Source organism: Microcaecilia unicolor, chromosome 9 (assembly GCF_901765095.1).
Source record: "Microcaecilia unicolor chromosome 9, aMicUni1.1, whole genome shotgun sequence".
Lineage (NCBI taxonomy): Eukaryota > Metazoa > Chordata > Amphibia > Gymnophiona > Siphonopidae > Microcaecilia > Microcaecilia unicolor.
The window spans coordinates 44,278,485-44,300,362 of NC_044039.1; the positions used below are offsets into that span (position 1 = coordinate 44,278,485).

The 21,878-nt window shown below is 48.3% G+C and overlaps 1 protein-coding gene across 1 annotated transcript in view; it reads right to left on the reverse strand.

The window, feature by feature from the left end:
* Positions 1 to 21,878, reverse strand: part of ERC1 (ELKS/RAB6-interacting/CAST family member 1) — a 503,932-nt gene that overhangs the window by 383,181 nt on the left and 98,873 nt on the right. Inside the window, 2 exon segments of the mRNA XM_030214918.1 lie at positions 15,832 to 15,873; positions 15,875 to 16,249. Of these exon segments, the coding sequence (XP_030070778.1) occupies positions 15,832 to 15,873; positions 15,875 to 16,249 (417 nt within the window).

The window sequence follows — 21,878 nt, forward strand, 5'->3', positions numbered from 1 at the left end:
CATCTGTCATACCCTTTATTGCTGGAGGCTGGAGCATGCTGCTTCTAACACACTCCTGCTTCACTATCTGCAGCCTGAGCTCCTCAGTCTTGTTTTCATAGCAGAGAGATCACAGTGCTACAGAAAGAAGGTCATGCCTTGATAAGGCTAGTTCCATTGGGGAAGGAGATGCTTTTTCTTGAACCCTGGCCCTGGCTTCTGATTTCTACTTGGAAGTAGAACCCTCCCCCCAGTCTCTGTCACAGTCCAATATAGTGTCCTTAAGGAAGAAAATACTGGATTAGTTTCCCAGCTGCACCTGTCTCCTACTAGCAAGAGGATAACTAACTTATTGGTCTAGACCAGGGGTTCTCAACCCAAACCTTGGGACACGCCTAACCAGTTGAGTTTTCAGGATCTCCGCAAAGAATAGGCCCAATACAGATTTTCATACAATGGAGGCAGTGCATGCAGACCTGCCTCATGCATATTCACTAGATATCCTTAAAACCTGACTAGTGACTGATTGAATGTATCTCGAGGATTAGGTTGAGAACTCCAACTCCTGGTCTGGATATCTGGCAAAACCTGAGAGAAGTTATTCACAGCCTACTTATTCCTAAGGACCAACCTGGTCAATTATTTCTGATACTGGGCTTGAAATTTATTTACAATATTTCTGATAATTCTCATAAAGGTTTAAAAAGGTTTGCAGAAAGAAAATAATTTCCCTAAGGCCAAAACAGGCATCATTTGACAGCAGAGAAAAAGACTTTATTTAGTCTATGGATTTATGTCTACTTGGTATTTCACCCCTTCAATCAAGCTCAGTTAGAAATTACAAAAACAATATAAATTACAAAATAATAAAAGAAATACCAATATTTCAACATACATACCATGAACATTTTAAAAATCCCTTAAACCACCACTGCATTATAAATTTAAAAACAAAAGTTAAGATTAAAAAAAGATAACATTTGAATGTAGCTCTCTGTGACACTGCCTGTTAAAATGTCTCCCTAATGTGCTAAAGATCATGGGATTTAGGGTGTGTTTCACTGGTCGTTAATATGCCCTGCACTCATTAAGTGCTACAGAATCAAAGGCTGAATGATCCAAAGGCTACAATGTATCAAAACAGTGCAGGGCAAACCAACCTACACTACCTTTTCTAGAGGAAGAAACTTAACAGCCAAAAAATTTTTAAAGGATAGACGGAAGGCTTAAATCTTGTCCTAAAACAGTTATTGTCTGCTCTTTGGTTGCTGGAGAGGTAGCACGGCCAGTGACCTCATTTAGTTGTTAATTAAGGTGTGAGGAAGCAGAATATTTGCATAGGTTGCTAAAGGCAACCTGATTACTAAGTTAGCTTGAAAGGGAAAATTAGGTTCTTACCTTGGTAATTTTCTTTCCTTTAGTCATAGCAGATGAAGCCATTACGTATGGGTTATGTCCATCAACCAGCAGGGAGATAGAGAGCACTCAAACTTTCACAGTGCCCTCTTGGCCAGCTAGCTCCACTGCCTCTTCAGTATTTGAAGCTTCCAAAGCAGTATGGCAAACCGCAATGGGAATCACAAGAGCTTTCCTCACAGCGAACGATGGCCCATCACAAGGGCATGAACTCATAAAGGAGGGAATGCACATCCTCCTGGAGGGAATAAACTCATCCTCCTTATTGTATAAGTGGAGGGGAACACACGCGCCTCCTGGAGGGAATCACACATCCTCCCAACACACTGGAGGGAATGAACTCATCCTCCTTATTGTATAAGTGGAGGGGAACACACGCGCTCCTGGAGGGAATCACACAGCCTCCCAACACACTGGAGGGAATGAACTCATCCTCCTATTTATAGAACTGGAGGGGAACACACGCGCCTCCTGGAGGGAATGAACACATCCTCCTAAATTTAAACTGAACATGAATCCTGAAGATTGTTTTCCAACTTTCTCCCAAGGAAGGAACTTCAGGAAATTAGAACAGAACCTGAAAAACAGATTCACAGCATACAGACAATCATACAGGGAGGGCTCATGGCTTCATCTGCTATGACTAAAGGAAAGAAAATTACCAAGGTAAGAACCTAATTTTCCCTTCATTGTCATCAAGCAGATGAAGCCATTACGTATGGGATGTAACAAAACAATCCCTAGATAGGGTGGGAACAAGCCACACCACGCGCTAGCACTTGTGCACCAAAACGCGCATCCCTCCTGGCAGCCACATCCAGCCTGTAATGTTGGGCAAAGGAGAGCTTAGAAGCCCATGTTGCTGCACTGCATATCTCTTGAAGAGAGAGTGCTCCAGTTTCAGCCCAAGAGGAAGAAATCGCTCTAGTAGAATGTGCCTTAAAGGGTACAGGCGGAACCCTGCCAGCCAGCAGATAAGCTGAAAAGATAGTTTCTTTGAGCCAGCGGGCAATAGTGGCTTTAGACGCTGGAGACCCTCTGCGAGAACTGGATAGCAAAACAAACAGATGATCAGAAGTCCTGAAAGAGTTAGTAACTCGCAGATACTGCAGCAGAGTCCTGCGCACATCCAAAAGGTGCAGCTGCCCAAAAGATTCTGGAAACTCTTCCTCTGAAAAGAGGGCAAGAAAATAGGCTGGTTTAGGTGAAAGGCTGAAACCACCTTAGGCATAAAGGAAGGCACGGTCCGAACCGTGACTCCGGACTCCGAAAATTGCAGAAAAGGGTCTCTTCAGGACAGCGCCTGGAGCTCTGACACCCGTCTCGCCGAGGTAATGGCCACCAGAAAAACGGCCTTCAGTGTCAAATCTTTCTCCGATGCTCGCCGAAGCGGCTCAAAAGGAGATGCCTGCAGGGTTTTCAAAACTAGCCTCAGGTTCCAAGCTGGACAGGGTGCTTGCACTGGAGGTCGGAGCCGAAGCACCCCTCTAAGAAACCGTGCCACATCTGGGTGAGCAGCCAAAGACACGCCTTCCACCTTACCACGAAGGGAGGCCACCTTTTTGTACACCTTCCTGCAAAAAGTCCAGAATCGGCAAGACAGGAGCCCGCACTGGAGCAATGGCTCTGGAAGCACACCAAGACTCAAACAGGCACCAAATCCGGGCATAAGCCACGGAAGTGGACCGCTTGCAGGAGAGTGGAAATAACTTTATTGGAATAACCTTTATCCCTCAATTGCGCCCTCTCAAGAGCCATGCCGTAAGACCAAAGCGGCCGGCGTCCTCCATGGCTACCGGTCCCTGAGTCAACAGGTTCGGTACCAGAGGTAACGGCAGAGGAGCCTCCAGGAGCATCTGTCGGAGGACTGCATACCAAGGTCTCCTTGGCCAATCCGGGGCGATGAGGACCACTTCTCCTGGGTGCAGCCGAATCCGCAAGAGCAGGCGCCCTATCAAGGGCCATGGGGGAAACACATAAAGTAGACCCGGAGGCCAGGGTTGAGCCAAGGCATCCAACCCCGCCGAGCGAGGATCTCTCAGTCTGCTGAAGAAGCACGGGACTTTGGTATTGGCACTTGTCACCATTAGATCCATCACGGGCTTGCCCCATTTGGCACAGATCTGCAGGAATACTTCGTCTGCCAGATTCCATTCTGCTGGATCGATCTGATGCCTGCTCAGATAATCGGCCTGCACATTGCTCTGACCTGCAATATGAGCTGCCGACAGACACTGAAGATGCAGCTCGGCCCAGTGGCAAATCAGTTCGGCCTGCGCGGCTAGTGCTCTGCACCTTGTTCCGCCTTGTCGATTATATAGGCCACCGTTGTCGTGTTGTCCGACATCACTCTGACAGCCAATCCTTCCAGGGTCACTTGAAAGGCCAGAAGCGCCTGAAACACCGCTTTCAACTCTAGGCGGTTGATGGACCACTCCGACTCCTCGGGTGTCCATAGACCCTGGGCATGCTTCCCCTTGCAGTGTGCGCCCCAGCCCTTCAGGCTGGCATCTGTTACCACTAGGCACCAAACGGGGAGCGTCAGCGGCATTCCTCGCCGCTGCATGCTGTCCGAGAGCCACCACTCCATGCTGAGACGGGCTGCAGGGAGCCAAGTAAGTGTGCATTGGTAATCCTGAGAAATAGGAGACCATCTCCGGAGTAGGGAATACTGTAGAGGTCTCAGGTGCGCTCTCGCCCAGGGTACCACTTCCATCGTGGCTGTCATCAATCCCAGCAGCTGGACAATGTCCCAAGCTCGCGGGCGGGGCATCCTCAGGAGCAGACGGACCTGATTCTGAAGCTTGCACCGCCTTAGCTCGGGTAGGAACACATAGCCCGAGACTGTGTCGAACCTGGCCCCCAAAAACTCTAGAGATTGTGAAGGGGACAGGTGACTTTTGGCCATATTGACGACCCAGCCTAGAGATTGCAGTATTGAGACCACTCTGGCTGTAGCTTGTAAGCTCTCTGTTGCAGAGTCTGCTCTGATGAGCCAGTCGTCTAGGTACGGGTGAACCCTGATACCTTCTCGCCTGAGAAAAGCAGCTACTACCACCATTACCTTCGAAAAGGTTCGGGGAGCTGTGGCGAGGCCAAAAGGCAAGGCCCTGAACTGGAAATGTTTTCCCAACACCGCAAACCTCAGAAACTTCTGGGGGGGCCAAATCAGTATGTGCAAGTAAGCTTCTTTCAGGTCTAGAGACGTGTGAAACTCTCCTGGCTGTACCGCAGCAATGACGGAGCGCAGGGTATCCATGTGGAAATGCCGCACTCTCAGGGACTTGTTCACTTCTTTTAAGTCCAGAATAGGGCGAAAGGACCCACCTTTTCGCGGCACCACAAAGTAGATGGAGTATCGGCCGCAGCCTTGCTCAGCGGGAGGCACCGGGGTCACAGCCCCTAACTGAATCAGACCTTGTAAAGTCTCCTCCACCGCCGCCCGTTTGACGGCAAAACCGCATCGGGACTCCACAAACACGTCTCTTACTGGGGCGTTGAATTCTATTCTGTATCCATCTCTGATCAGGTCCAGAACCCACTGATCTGAGGAAATCTTGGCCCACTCCTCGACAAAGAGGGAAAGCCGTCCTCCGATGACAGGCATCGAGGAGAGGGCCGGCGCACCATCATTGAGAGGGTCGCCCCTGAACTCCTGGTCTTGAGCCACCGGCTGCGGAACGCTTGTCCGAGCGAAAGGAGTTCCTCTGCTGACCACGGGCACGTGAAGTGAACCCAGCAGAACGCCCCGGGCGGTACCTTCTAGCTTCACGGAAGCGAGGTCTGTACGAGGAGTGGACCGCCTGGCCCTTAGAGGAAGGCCTCTGCCTATCTTCGGGCAAGCGCTGGGGTTTTGGATCACCCAGGCCTTTCACAATTTTCTCCAACTCCTCACCAAATAGGAGAAGTCCTTGAAAAGGCAACTTCACCAACCTTTGCTTAGAGGCCATGTCCGCTGCCGAGTGTCGTAGCCACAGACGACGGCGAGCCGCCACTGCTACTGAAATTTGTTTAGCCGAAGCTCTGACAAGGTCATAAAGGGCATCAGCCAGAAAGGACAAGGCCACCTCCATCCGCGGAGCCACATCCAAGAAGTGCTCCGCTCCATCTCCGGGCTGAGCCACTGCCTGTTGCAGCCAAGCTAGGCAGGCTCTCACAGCATAACAGCTGCATGCAGACGCCCGAACAGTGAGACCTTCAATTTCAAAGGACCATTTCAATGCTGTTTCCAGCCTACGGTCTTGAACATCCTTCAGGGCAACACCTCCTTCAACAGGGAGGGTAGTTCTCTTTGTCACCGCAGTGACTAGGGCATCCACTGTAGGCATTTGAAAACGAGCCATATGTCCCTCACGCAGAGGGTATAACTGCCCCATAGCCCTGGAAACTCTCAAAGGTCCCTCGGGGTCAGCCCACTGAGCCGAAACAAGCTCTAGGATGGAGTCATGCAAAGGGAAGGCCCGAGCAGCTTTCTTGGTACTAGCCATCCTGGGATTACCCGAGAAGGCCATGCCACTGTCAGGATCTTCAATCGAGAGGGCCTGCAGGGTATCAAATAAGCGCTGGCAGCTCATCATGGTGGAAAATCCTCACCGCGGAGGGATCATCCAGATCCTGTGGTAAATCCGCACCTGACTCTGGTTCCTCAGACCAAGAACGTCTGTCAGAGTTCTCCGAATCCTCACACCCCGACCACGGGGGGGGGGGGGGGGGGGGGGGGGGGAAGGTGCACCACAATCTGAAGGGGAATTAACCTTTCTGCGCTTATCTTTAGGCCAAGCATCCAGGAAAAAAGCCTCACTGGGCAGTCCCAGGCCAGAATCCATCGGGGGGCAATCAGAGGAGCCTCAGGCGACCCTTGAGGAAGGGCTCTTTTCATCATGTATGCTTTATGCAGCAAAAGCACAAAATCCGGGGAGAAAATCTCACCCTGGGCACCCAAATCCTGTCCGGTGCTAGCCACTCCTGAAATAACCTCATCTCGAGGTGCCCCACCCGGCTCAGGTCTCTCCGTGTACACGGAGGCCGCGCCATGCGGTGTAAGCAAAATGGCGCCCGCTACCAGCTCAGAGCGGGAAGAAACATCGCTCGCCATGCTCGGGCCGGCTCCTACGCCAGTACAGCACGATTTACAGAGCCCTGCTGCTGATTTGCGCTTGCCACAAGTGGAACAGCGCTTTACATTGTCCGCAGCCATCGCCGAAAAAACGGCGGTAAAATCCAAAATGGCGGTTTCAGGCCAAAATCGCCCCGATCGCGGGCCCACCCCGGAGGAGTTGGAAAACACTCTTACCTCAAAGGATCTAGTGTACAACTACGATCCTGCTGAAAATCAGGTCAAAAACCTCTGTTCCAGCGTCTCTGCGTTTAAAAACACGACGCGATTTTTTTTTTTTTTTTAAGCTGTGAGGAAAGCAGAGGTATTGAAGACTCCGGAGGCTCAGATGAGTGGGAAAGGCAGGGAAAGGGCGAACCTATATGCCTGCATCCACTGTTGGTGGGTAAGGACAGGGAAAGCAAGGCAATATGTCCACATCCACAGAGGTATGGGTAAGGCAGGGAAAGGGCTAACCTATGTGCCTTTAAAGTGAAGCTGCTATAGCCTCCAACACCCCGGTTAACAACTGGCAAGCCAGGAACCACCTCCCGGCAGATTTTTCTGGAGCTCGAACAAGCTGCAGCCACCCTGCTAAGGGAGATAGAGAATACTGAAGAGGCAGTGGAGCTAGCTGGCCAAGAGGGCACTGTGAAAGTTTGAGTGCTCTCTATCTCCCCTGCTGGTTGATGGACATAACCCATACGTAATGGCTTCATCTGCTTGATGACAAGGAAGAGTCTGTTTTGAAAAAGTCCCCTTAGATTCAAAACTATATAAGGAAGAAAGGTCCCACTGAACTTTCTTTCTGAGAAGTTCTGAGAGAAGAGGGCATTTCTCTGGTAAGTGAACACTATTTTGCTTTCTGCTTTGGGAACTTAAAGATTGGGGTTTAAAGGAGGAATTAATTGTAGGTTAGTGATAGGCAGAATAAAAATATTAAAAAAAAAAAAAATTATCAACTAATCTCCATAGTCTTTTCCCTTTAGTTTTAAAACTTGAACTTTGTACCACAGCATTAACAGATAGCCTGTAGCAGGCATTGCTAAGCTAACTGCTTTTACTACATTCTCTGGCAACGAATTCCAGAGTTTAATAACACGTTGTAGTGAAGAAATATTTCTCCGATTTGTTTTAAATTTACTACTTTGTAGCTTCATTGCATGCACCCCAGTTTTAGTATTTTTGGAAAGAGTAAACAAGATTCACGTCTACCCGTTCTACTCCCACTCAGTATTTTTATAGGCCTCTATCATATCTCCCCTCAGCCATAGGGAAGTCGTCCATCCCCTTTATCATTTTTGTCACCCTTCTCTTTACCTTTTCTAATTCCACTATATCTTTTTGAGATGCGGTGACCAGAATTGAACACAATATTCGTGTGTGGTTGCACCATGAAGTGATATAAAGGCATTATAACGTCCTCATCTTTGTTTTCCATTCCTATCCTATTTGCTTTCTTAGGCACTGCTGCACAATGAACAGAGAGTTTCAACGTCATCATCAATGACCGACGCCTAGATCCCTTTCCTGGTCGGTGACTCCTAATGTGGAACCTTGCATACGTAGCTATAATTCAGATTCTCCTTTCCCACATGCATCACTTCACACTTGCTCACATTAAATGTCATCTGCCATTTAGATACCCAGTCTCCCAGTCTCGTAAGGTAAAATTATGTATCATACCTGATAATTTTCTTTCCATTAATCATAGCTGATCAATCCATAGACTGGTGGGTTGTGTCCATCTACCAGCAGTGGAGATAGAGAGCAAACTTTTGCCTCCCTATATGTGGTCATGTGCTGCCGGAAACTCCTCAGTATGTCGATATCAAAGCTCCATCCGCAGGACTCAGCACTTAGAGAATTACACCACGAAGGGACACTCTGCCCAGCTCACCACCGCCGAAACGGGGGAGGGGAATTAACCCAGCTCATCCCCACACAAGTGGGGAGGGGAATCCGTCCAGCTCATCCCGCGGAGCGGGGGATGGACACCACACCCGCCGATGCGGGGGGATCTGGCTTATCCTGCAACCGCAACCGCGAGAGGAGCTGACTGACCCTAACACCGCCGAAGCGGGAGGGGTACAAAGCTGCCCTACAGCCGCACGAAGCGGGAGGAGTGCCGGCAGAATTTTAAGTCTCAATCCAGCCCCGTAAAACGGAGGGGAGAGGAATGCAGCAGCTCACTGTAACACAAACTCGTCTCAACTCTTGAAGAATCCAAGTGAAAAAACTTGAACACGAAGTCTTTCTGAAGTAACTGAAGACTAAACTTGAACCTGAAATGCAACCAGAATAAAAAACAGCACAGATATCTGGGAGGGGCTATGGATTGATCAGCTATGATTAATGGAAAGAAAATTATCAGGTATGATACATAATTTTACCTTCCATATCATCATGCTGATCAATCCATAGACTGGTGGGATGTACCGAAGCAGTACTCACCCAGGGCGGGACATAGAAATCCCTGAACTCACCACAAGCTCCAAACCGGGCCTCCGCCCGTGCAGCCACAGTCAAGCGGGAATGCTTGGAGAATGTATGGGCCGATGCCCAAGTTGCCCCGCGGCCACATAAGCCGCTGCAATGGCTTCCTTGACCCATCTTGCCACTGTAGGCTTAGCAGCCTGCAGACCCTTACGAGGACCTGCAAACAGGACAAACAGATGATCCGATTTCCGGAAATCATTGGTCACTTCCAAGTATCTGATGATGACTCGTTTCACATCCAGATATTTAAGAGCAGAGTATTCCTCTGGGGAGTCCTCCCTACGAAAGGAAGGGAGACAGAGCTGCTGATTCACATGGAAGCGAGAAACAATCTTGGGCAGGAAAGAAGGCACTGTGCGAAAAGCCACTCCTGCCTCAGTGAACTGCAGAAAAAAACTCTCGACATGAGAGTGCCTGGAGCTCGGAAACTCTTCTGGCTGAAGTGATAGCCACCAAAAAGACTGCTTTCAACGTCAGGTCTTTCAGAGATGCCCTCAACAAGGGTTCAAAAGGCGGCTTCTGTAATCCTCTTAGCACCAGGTTGAGATTCCACGCAGGCACCACTGAGTGCAGAGGAGGGCGCAGGTGCTTAACTCCCTTGAGAAAACGCACCACATCTGGCTGCGAAGCCAGGGAAGCACCCTTCAGGCGGCCCCTGAAGCAAGCCAGGGCCGCTACCTGGACTTTAAGGGAACTGAGCGACAGGCCTTTCTCCAGACCTTCTTGCAGGAATGCCAACACTGAAGAAATTGGAGCAGTGAATGAAGAAAATGAGCCTGCTCTCACCACGCTGCAAAGGTACGCCAAACCCTGGCGTAAGCAGTAAAAGTAGAGCGCTTCCTCGCTCTCAGCATAGTGGCGATGCCTTTTCTGAGAAGCCCTTCTTCCTCAGACGCTGCCGCTCAAAGCCAGGCCGAAAGACCAAAGGGGGAGGAATCCTCCATCACCACGGGACCCTTATGCAACAGGCCCTGCTCCACTGGCAGCCGCAGAGGATGGTCACTGAGAGCCTGATCAAGTCCGCATACCAGGGACGTCTGGGCCAGACTGGACCCACCAGGATTAGCCGGCCTGGATGCTTTGCCACCTGGTCTATCACCCTGCCCAAACATGGGCCAGGGCGGGAACACATAGAGAAGCTCTTGTGCCGGCCCACTGTTGGAGAAGAGCATCTACTCCAGGGAGCGAGGCTCCCGTCCTCTGCTGAAAGAGCGCGGCACTTGGCAATCGGCCGATGACGCCATCAGGTCTAGGCTCGGCTGGCCCCAGCGCTTCGTGATGCTCAAGAACGCCTGAGCAAATAGCTGCCACTCTCCGGGCTCCAAGGTATGGCGACTGAGAAAGTCCGCCTTGACATTCATGACTCCGGCAAAGAGAGCCGCTGACAGCTGTTCCAGGTTCACTTCCGCCCACTGGCATAAATTCATGGCCTCCTTGGCTAGAGGGGCGCTCTTGGTACCTCCGTGGCGATTGACATAGGCCACAGCCGTGGCATTGTCCTACAGGACCCGTACTGGCTTCAACGCCAGTACCGGGATGAACTCCAACAACATCAAACCGAATGGCTCTGAGTTCAGGAGGTTGATAGACCACTTGCCTCTGCAGGAGACCAGAGCCCCTGCGCTGTCCTTCCCAAGCAGTGTGGCTCCCCAGCCCATCAAAGAGGCGTCTGTCGTGACAACAATCCACTTCCGGGGTCACCAGAGACATTCCTGCAGACAACTTGTCTGTCTGCGTCCACCAGCTCAGCGCCTTGCGCACTGCTGGGTCCAAGGGAAGGCGCCCAGCATAATCCTCCGACATCGGAGTCCCGCGCAGCAGCAGAGATTGTTGTAGTGGTCTCATATGAGCCCTGGCCCAGGGCACTACTTCCATCGTGGCCGTCATAGAGCCCCAACAGCTGCACGTAGTCCCAAGCCGAATAGGAGAGGCTACTAGGAACTAGTCCGCCTGAGCCTGAAGCTTGACAATCCGATTGTCTGGCAGGAACACTCTGCCCACTTGGGTGTCGAATCAAACTCCCAGATACTCCAGGGACTGAGCTCGGGCGCAGCTGGCCTTTCTCCCAGTTGATGATCCACCCCAGGGAGCTCAAAAGAGCAACCACCGGTTCCACAGCTTTGCCGCACTCTGCATAAGAGGGGCTTGGATCAACCAGTCGTCCAGATAAGGATGAGACTTGAACTCCTTCCTTCCTCAGGAAGGCCGCGATGACCACCATTACTTTGGAGAAGGTCCGCGGAGCAGTAGCCAACCCGAACGGGAGGGCTCTGAACTGGAAGTGTCGGCCCAGTACTGCAAAACGCAGAAAGCGTTGATGAGGAGGCCAGATGGGAATATGCAAGTACGCTTCCTTGATGTCCAAGGATGCCAGGAACTCTCCTGCCTTCACTGCCGCTATAACAGAGCGGAGGGTCTCCATGCGAAAATGCCGAACTTTCAAGGCCCAATTGACCCCTTTGAGGTCGAGGATAGGCCGTACAGAACCTCCTTTCTTTGGTATCACAAAGAAAAAGGAGTAACGTCCCTTGCCAAGCTGATTTTCTGGCACCGGAACAACCGCACCCAGGCGGATCAGATTGTCCAAGGTCTGCTGCACTGCCACAGCTTTGACCGGAGACTTGCAGGGAGAGAGTACAGACCCGTCTTTTAAGGGTCGGCAGAACTCTAGCTTGTAGCCGTCTCTGATGACTTCCAGCACCCAAGCGTCTGAAGTTATTGTGGTCCACTCGCCCATAAACGAGGACAGCCGTCCTCCAATCTGCACTGGGGCGTGGACCAAGGCCCCGTCATTGGGTACGAGACCCTGGGGGAGAACCGGAGGGAGCACCTCCGGGACGGCGGTCCTCTGCGAAAGGAATGCTGCTTGGTGGAGAAGTTCCTCTTGAAGGAAGAGGGGGCAGAGGAGCCCGACCTGCCCGGGCGGTACCGACGGGCTTCCTGAAACCGCCCTCTGGAGGTACCAGGGCAAGTACTAGCCCGAGCCCTGACCTCTGGTAACTTCTTGCCCTTAGACGTGCCGAGATCGGTCACGATTTTGTCCAGCTCGACCCCAAAGAGCAGCTTGCCTTTAAAGGCAATCTAGCCAGGCGGGATTTAGAGGCGTGGTCAGCAGACCAATGCTTCAGCCAAAGCCACCGCCGCACAGAGATTGTCTGAGCCATGCCTTTAGCTGAGGCTCTCAAGACATCATACAGCAAGTCTGCCAAATAGGCTAAGCCCGATTCCAGGGCCGGCCAATCAGCCATCAAGGAATGATCCGAGGGGAAGCCCGCTGCACCATAGTCAGGCACGCCCTGGCCACATAGGAGCCGCAAACTGAGGCCTGCAAACTTAAAGCAGCCGCCTCAAAGGACGACCTTAAGGCCGCCTCCAATCTTCTGTCTTGGGCGTCCTGTAGGGCCGTGCCACCTTCCACCGGCAACGCTGTTTTCTTAGTCACCGCAGTGATTAAAGAATCCACGGTAGGCCACAGAAAGGCCTCACGTTCACTTACAGGCAAAGGATAGAGGCGGGACATAGCCCTAGCCACTTTAAGGCTCGCTTCCGGGACATCCCATTGAGCCGAAATTAAGGTGTGCATGGCATCATGCACGTGGAAGGTTCTAGGCGGGCGTTTCGTCCCCAGCATAATGGCAGAGCCAACAGGGGCTGAGTGAGAGACGTCCTCCGGAGAGGAAATCTTCAAATGCCCATGGCCTGCACAAACAGGTTGGGCAAATCCTCTGAGCCAAAGAGTCGCGCTGCAGAGGGGTCATCCGCTCCAATCCGAGCGGGGATCCGTCTCCTCCAAGGAATCCGCAAAGGACCGTTGGGAGAACTCAGATACGCTGCCCTCATCTACATCGGAGGAGACAAAGTCCTCCAAGGCCTGGGAATCAACCCGAGGGCGTTTACCTCCGGGGGCCTCAACCTCTTTACCTGACGAGGGTGCAGGGGCAGCGTTCTGCATAAGGAAGGCCTGATGCAGCAGCAAAATAAACTCGGGGGAGAAACCCCCCAGACTGTGCACTTCCGCAGCCTGGGCAACAGCCCTAGACGCACCCTCAACCGGCGCTCGCAAGAGCGGGGGAGAGACATGCTGCGCATCCAAGATGGCGTCCGGCGCGACACTCCGCGAAGGAGCCGCGCGGGAAAAACGGCGCTTAATTTTAGCTACCTTTGTGCCGTCGCCCAAATTAAGGGCGTTCATGGCATTAATGTCTCCTACCTCAAGGGCGGCCCAAGAAGAAGCCGTCCGAGCCGCGTGGCCGGCCAAGATGGCGGAGGCGAGGAGCGGGGGATGGGCGTTTATGGCGGGGAAAACCGCCACACCGGAGGAAGGACCGGGGCACTCATCGGTCACAAAACTGTCACCCAACAAGGGCGAATCAGACTTTAAGACCCCCGCATCCCCTCTAGAAGCGCCCAAGCGATCCGGGGAGCGACTCTTTACGCCCTCGCCCTCCGACGCCATATGCCAAGTGGAGATAAATCGGGGAACCCCCTGCCCGCTATAAAAAGGTAAAATTACCTGCTTTCCGCTCCGAGCTGTAACGACCTGGTGTCCCAGTGAGTAGCTGCAATGAACGTTTAAATAAACGTCGAAATAAACGCCTTTAAGGACGTTCAAAATTTATTTTTTTTTTTTTTTTTAACGGAGCCAGCGGGAGGGGGGAGAAAAGGAGGGACCTGGCACCACCAGGTTTGCACTTGCTCAAAAGAGCCCTCAACCCCAGGCACTCAACAAAACCTAAAAATTAGGCTTGGAGGCCTAGCCAGAGCTGCTGCTGTGTGTGACCACCACCTGCTGAGATAGAGAACATACTGAGGAGTTTCCGGCAGCACATGACCACATATAGGGAGGCAAAAGTTTGCTCTCTATCTCCACCTGCTGGTAGATGGACACAACCCACCAGTCTATGGATTGATCAGCATGATGATATGGAAGGTCCTCTTGTAATTTTTCACAATCCTCCCGCGATTTTAACAACTTTGAATAACTTTGTGTTGTCAGCAAATTTAATTACCTCACTAGTTACTCCCATCTCTAGATCATTTATACCTCACTATCTACCCTTCTCCATTGAGAATACTGACCATTTAACCCTACTCTTTATTTCCTGTATTTTAACTAGTTTTTAATTCACAATAGGACACTATCTCCTAACCCATGACTCTCCAATTTCTCTGGAGTTTTTCATGAGGTACTTTGTCAAATGCCTTATAAAAATCCAGATACACAATATCAACCGGCTCACCTTTATCCACATGTTTGTTCACCCCTTCAAAGAAATGTAATAGATTAGTGAGACAAGATTTCCCTTCACTAAATCCATGTTGACTTCTTAGCTTTAAAACACAGAATGGAGTTCACAGCTCCTTCCTTGTGTTAAAGAATGCATTAAGGCAAGACCACCTCTACCCAGATCTACAACACCTCAATACAAACAGCATCATTCTGTTCTCATAAAGATCGGATTTCTAACTTGTATACTTCAAAACAAAACGTTCACACACTTCTTCTGAAAAGAGAAGCTTGTAAGGTGATTCCCCAGAATATAGTTATGGCAGTGCTAACTTCTTTCTGTTTTAATGTTTATTTCTTTCAAGACTTAAATTTCACCTTCAGGCCATTTTGGTTACATTTGCCCAGACAGCCTAAAACATTGAACTCATTATCCCTAATACATTAAAAATATATTTTTCCTTGAGTTAACTTTTGGCTAAAATGAACTTTAACTTCCCTGTAAATAATCTGCAAAAGCCAAATTGAAATATGCCATAACAAATTGTGTTTTGATACATTACAATAAGGCTTCACAAACTTGCCCTTGGGACCCCACAGGCATTCTGATGTTCAGACTATCCAAAATAAATATGTATGAGAAATGTTTGCATATACTGCACCTCTGAGGATATCTTGAAAACCCTGCAATGTCCCCAAGATAGGTCTGGGAAACAGTAATATATCTCAAGATACTTTATCCCTATCATTTGTTGTAAAGCAAAACAAGATTGTCTATTGTGCATTTCTATGGGCTCAACAGGAATAAAGTCTGGAGGTGACATAGGATAATTGGTGAAGATAGCAGGTCATCTCTTAGTTTTCAAGTTAAAGTAGTCAGCAAGTCTTTGTTTCTGCTCAAAAACTGCGGGTTATTCGCAAGTTTTTTGATTTAGTAATCTTCTGCTTGGTGGTTGTTATTAATATTTTCTCAAATGGATTATTATAATTCTATTTACAAAGATTGCTCAACAATTTTAAAGACGAAGTTACAGAGAGTGTACAAGGCTGCAGTTAGATATTTGGGGCAAATAAATGAGTCTCTCTCCCCTTATGCTGCAGTTGCACAGGCTGCCACTAGAGGCCAGCTTACAGTTTAAAATATTAGTGCTAACCTTTAAAGGTCTTTATGGAGACTGTCCTGGTTATTTAATTGAACACCTTGTTTTTCTTAATAGAAACCATATAAGATCTATTAGAAATCTCTATATGTTAGGTTTCCCCATGGTCCATAAAATAAAAGCCTCTACAATCTTTTTTTTTAACATACAAGCAACCTCCAGTTGGAACCCTTCACCTCTTTCCCTTAGGAAAATAGGAGATTATGATCAATTTAGGAAACTATTAAAGACTTCTTTTTCAGAAATTAGTGGATTTATTCTTACTTTTTTTAGATGTTGACTATCTGTTTTACTGCATAGTTATCTGGAGAATGCTCCATTTTTTGACTGTTATCTGCTCTGAACTTGTTGGCTATAATGGGCTATAAGAATTCATTGTAATATAAAAAAATAGGAACAGTGGACTGAACTGTATATATATATATATAATGCAAATTCCTGAGAAGGCCACTTACTTCTCTCAGCATATTGTTTTCTCTCTCTTTCTGTTCCAGCAGGGGTCTCAAGGTGATGGACATGCATCTCAGCTTCAGCCAATCTCCTTGTCCTTTCATGGTCCTCTTCTGTGGCTTTGGATGGCAGCCCTTTGCTCTGTAGCATTTCCAGCAGCTTCTTTATGGATTCATCTCGTGCATTCAGGGTCTGCTTTTGTGTGTCAATGCGAAGCTCCATCTCTTCCAAAGTCTTACGCAGCAGGAAGAGTTCCTTAGCCTGACGTTCATGCTCCATGTGGAGTCGTCGGAAATTCTCCTCTGTAAGCTCAGCTACTAAAGGCTCGCTGGTACGGCTACTGCTGTCCTGCTGGAAGAGTTGGTTCAGATCGCGCTGGATCCGCAGTTCATCCTGTAGGGCCTGGATTGTCATCTGCAAATGCTGTAACCAAAGAAAAGGGGAGAAAAAAATCTTTTATCAGCTTCTTTGGAGAAATAAGTGGCTGCACAACATCAAATACAAACCCTGCTTGTATCTAAATTCTACAGTAGGTAAAAAGGGATCCTGCTATATAGTCATTAAAATATTTATTGTAATACCTGTTTAAATCCTACTTCCTACCAAATCTATTTCAACATGAAGAACACATTTACCATGAATGACTTCCTGACACTGTAAAGAATTTGTGGACAATATTGGTTACTCCGATAGAAATTATAGTTTAAATTGAAACCAGCACTTCTGTTCTGTACCTTATTAACAAATGTATATAAAAGTCGTTCAGGGCAGAAAGATAAACTGAAAATGGATGAAAAACTGTGCGTGTGGTATGGTTTTTTTTTTTTTTTTTTGGGGGGGGGGGGGTTACCATCAACATCTAAAAAAGCACAGTTCCTAAATACAGAGTTCATCAAGGTAGTGGACTCCTTTCAGAGAAACCAATGAGTCTGTACAAATATTTGTCAAATTAATTTATGCTAGAGTATTTATTTTAATAGGAAAGTAAGCAATTTCATACTCATTAACTGTTGAACAAAGTGGAAGTACAGTGAATACCTAAATATTGGTACACATTAAACCTCTTTTCCTAATCTCCAATCTCCATGACCCCCTTCAAAACAAAATACAACCAGGATAGAACTACTAGAAGACAAACATGGAACACAGCAAAATTAGAACCATCTCCCTGAAGCTTAAAGCACAGCCTGGAATTGGGTATGCAAACAACTTATTCTAGTATGTAACTGGAATCACTGGATAACTATGAGGTAGAGATTCAGAACAATTTAACAGGACAAGAGTCTCTCCTGCTAGATTTTTAGCAGCACTGTGCGAATGCCATGTCACTACCCAGTTATAACTTTCACTACGTCCACTATAGGCTGAACACCCTTCTTATAACAACTATCACTGAAAACGGGGTAGGAAAAAGAGAGTTGCATGGGGACAGAAATCTAACCTGTCCCCGCCCGTCCCTGCCGCAAGTAATCTCCTCCATCTCAGCTCCCGGACTGCCTCACCTTTGCCGTGCTGCAGTCACTTTCACCCCCCCACCCCCCCAAAGTAAGCCAGATTCTACAAGCAGTAAAAATTCTAGTAAAAATAACATAAATCATTTTCTTCTGTACTCTGATAAGACAGCAGATGTACAGATTAGCAGGACCCAAAGCAGTCCAAAACAAGTAAAGTCAGAAACAACACAGTTTATACTTAATTGTTCAACCGCTCTTAGCAATCACCTTTGGATTTAAAAAGCAAAACCATGTGCATGTAAGGACTGGATAAACAATTTAAAGCAAAGTTTAAAGCAAATGCCCTTAATATGTAATACTTGGTAGCAGTAATGAAACAGTAATAGAATATTCACATAGCAAGCAGCCTGAGGCAACAAATTTAATTTCCACTGAACATAATTAACTTTGTATAAACTTGGCGGCTAATACTGTGCTGAACTGGACAATGTTGGCACATTTTGACTGACATTGGACAGAACTTCTGCTTGAAGGAAACCCTTCCCTCATTATTCAATACCTCTCTGTGAAATAGTAGTAATAAAAAGGCAAGTGCATTTTTACAATACACCACTGCAATCCACAAACAAAAAGAGCAAATTCCCACATGCTAATCTTTTTTCTTTTAATGTAGGCACAGGAAAAAAACAAAATTTTAAAAGCTCCCAGGTTTCAACCTAATTCATGTTTAATGTGAGATAAATAAGTAAATAAATAGATAGAAAGTCTGAATGTTGAGCACCTGATTCTCATAACATGATGTCTGTTTTAGTGACCCATTGTATCGGCCCTAATCAGTCACCATCTAAGTTTCATGCGACACATTCACACACATGCAGCCATTTAAATTTAGGTTTTTCATAAAATCCATTTTCTAATTAGATATCCTCTGTGTTCATCCCACGCCTTTTTGAATTCCATCACCATTTGTGTCTCTACCGCCTCCTTAATACAGACTTTCCACATCTGTGCTGTTAAAGCACAGAGGACGAGCAGGAGACAGCACTCAAAGAGCTTGGTACTTGTTAGATGAGAGGCTGGTGCAAGAGCAGTGTACACTTCCATGGGAACCCCACAGGAATTGTTCCATCCCCACAGGAACCCTGCAGAACTGCTTCCATCCCTACCCCATAGGAAACCTGCGAGTTGAGTGAGATTCCCACAAACCCCGTTCTCGTGCAGGTCTCTACCGGGCACTTATACGGGTACCAGTCTGACTATCGTCGGTACCTAGATATTTGATGCCAGAATTAGGCCCATCATTGAATATCTGCATCAAGCGACGTTCAGCACCTTTAAAAACGTCGAATGCCACAGCTGAACATTGAACAGTATGTTATCTTTAATTATACCAGTTTTTCAAGATAACTAAATATAAAAGTTAACCTAGCTCTGATAACAGCATGCAAATGCACCTGACAAATATTTGTTAGGGAAATCCATAATATCTGATGCTATTGGGGACCAAAGCTTAAAAGCCATAATATGCAATGAAATGGATCGCAGTAAAACAGCCAGAAACTCCTCCCACCCATGTCGTGCCCACTCCTATATCAGTCAGCAAACAGAATCTTTACCACCCTGGCTGCCATTTTAATTTAGGAACTATTAACGTGGGCCTGCACAATAAAACCCATGATAGCTACTCAACATAGCTCAGTAAAATGGCCAATAGGAATCATTAGAAGATTAAGAATCATTATAGAGAATCAGGGGTCAGTCTATTGCTGATTTTAATACTTAAAACATACTGCTATCTCCAATTTTATCACCAAAAAAAGATGTGGGAAATTGACTCAAAACAAATCCAAATCCCTGACAAGTAGCTGTGTACAACAGTTTTTCATATCACAACTTTCGATATAAGGAAACACATGAAAAACACCTTTTTCCTCACTTCTAAAATTAAACAAAAACAAATTATGAAAGAACTGTTGTATACAACAATGCTCTCATTATCAGAGTTTTGGATTTTTTCCCTTTACATTTTCCAAGGGCTGTAGCATTGAGCAAGCCCTGCAAAAATCTCAGGTCTGCCCAGCATCTCTCTCTCCACCTTCCTCTTCCCCCCTCCCAGTCCTCCAAACTTGTTGCCTCTGTCCACCATCTGTGAAAAGTTTGGAGGGCTGGGGGGAGGGCGGACCAGAGGTGCCGGAAGAAGAGAAGGGGAAGGAAAGATGCTGGGCATTGAGACATAGGGGGGCAATGCTGGATACAGGAGGAGGGAGAGAGAGACAGAGGGAAGAGGATGGCCAGGACAGATGGGATGCTGAGGGAAAATGGATGGTAGACAGGAAGAAATGTCAAGAATATAGGGAACCCTGGAAAGAGTTAAGTAAAAACAGAGAAAAGCAGAAGAGACACTGGGACCAAAGCAGTGATCTAACAAAAAGTAGAAAAAAAAAGTATTTTTCTCTGAATTTATCAATTGTAATATGTCAGCTGTTATGATTGGGGTCTGAACCCCTCTCAAACTTACCTCTTTCCTGGAGTCAGCTTCTTAGCTGGCTTCTGTTTCTTTCTCTGTCCTTTCTGAGCTGGCTCTGTCTCTCTGTGCTGGCAGCTTCCAGCAGCATGGGGTTAATTGTTTTACTTTACTACTGCACCTGTGTATGTGTTGCCTGAGTTGCTCTAACTCTCTTGGGTGTACTGGCTTCAAGTGTTTCACGGTTTTGCATTAGTGTGGGTTGGGCCTCTCTGGGTCAGTGTGCTTTTGCCTAGGTCTAGGGAGTGTGACATCATCAGGGAGGGCCTTGATAAGGAAGTGGTGTTGTTTCCTTCAGGGCCTTTGCATCAGTGGTGTTTGCTGTAGGTAGGGTGGTGCAGTGTGCACTTCTGACGTTGTGTCTAGTTCCCTGCTTGCTTTTGCTAAGGTCCAGGTTAGTGTTAGTGCAGTGTGCACTGGTGTTTGTGTGTTTGGTCCCCCTGCTTTTCCCTCTTGGTTTTGGAAGCATTGCTGTGTGTAGGGCTTTGGAAGCTCTGTTGTTGATAGAAGTACTTCAGGGTTGGTGTTGTTAGGAACACTGCAGAGTTTGCTGTTAGAAGTACTTCTGGGATTGTGCTATTGGGAGCATTGCAGTCTTTGCTGTTGGTGTTTGGTGCTTTAGAAGCACTTTTGGCTTATGTGTTAGCTTCCCTCCTTGTGGCTCCCCTGTCTTCCCTTTTAGTGCTAGGAGCTCTTCTGGTTGCTTGCCAGAGTAGTGCTTAGGAAGCACCTTGTTAGTTGTATCTAGCTTGCTAGAGCAGTGCTTAGGTAGCTGGTTTAGTTTTGTGTTTAGCTTATTAGTGTAAAGCTCTGCTTGTAGCTTGGTGCTTTGTATTTAGTACCCTGCTCTGTTAGTTTAGGGCTTAGGAAGTCCCTTTCTTGAGCAGGGCTTAGGAGCTCCTGTTTAGTATAGGGCTTAGGAAGTCCTTTTGTCAGTTTACTGTTAGGAACACTCCTGCTGGTTTAGGGCTTGGGAGCACGTAGATCAGTTTAGGGTTAGGAGCACTTCTGTTTCCAGTCCTGGTCCCTATGTCATCCGGTATCCAGTAAGTCCTGTCGGCTACTCGAACCCAGGAGCTCAACTCTCTTGGGGGGCTTAGTAGCTAAGTACAGGTGAAGCTGTTGGACCAGTCCCGTGTGCTCCAGTCCCGTGTTCCGGTCCTGTGTCCTCCAGTCCGGGGGACCAGTCCAGGGTGTTCCAGTCTGGTGTGCTCCAGTCCAGTGTGTTCCGGTCCGGTGTGTGTTCCAGTCCTGTGTCCTCCAGTCCGGGGGATTCCAGTCCATGTGTTCCGGTTCGCTGGGCAGTGCCTGCAGTCCCTGCCGGTGTGCTTACCCAGTGTTGGTTGGTGGGTTTTGCCTGCTGCTGTCGCTCCTCGTCAGCAGCCCAAGAGCTCACGTTTGCTCCAGAGCCCGGCCCCGCGGGCTCTGAACCTGAGAACCTGACAGATTGCAAAGGCCATGAGCCCGGCAAGAACCCCCGCCCAGCTGACCCAGCTGGGGTCCAGCTCCATCGTTGTTCTTGATCCTTCTATGACTCTTCGTCAGTATTGTGGGAAACTTTTGTCTCATCCTGTTTTGAAGAAGACCCCTGAAGCGGCAGCTGAGAGAAAACGTGTCCGGTGGCTTGGAATCACTGAAAACCCAGTTTCAGATATGGACCCTTTTATCACGCTCGCTGAATATCGCCGCAGCCTGGTCTTGAATCCAGCTTTGTGGGATACTCCTGAAGCTGTCGCTGAGAGGAGACGTCTTGGGAATTCCATGCTCTGGGCCCAGCAGGGGTCCAGTCCCGTTCAAGCAGATCGCCCAGACAAACCTCTGAATCCAGGTCAAGCAGTGCGCCCAGCCACGCCTCTGAATCCAGTCCGAGCAGCGCGTCCAGCCAAGATTCAGAGTCCAGTCCAAGGGGCGCTTCTGACCGAGCCTCCAATGCCAGTTCAAGTGGCGCTTCCACTAAAGCTTCAGAGTCCAGTCCGTGGGACGCTGCTGACCGAGCCTCCGATTCCAGTCCGAAGGGGGGGGCTTCTCACCGAGCCTCCGGTGCCAGTCCAGGTGGCGCCTCCACGCAAGCCTC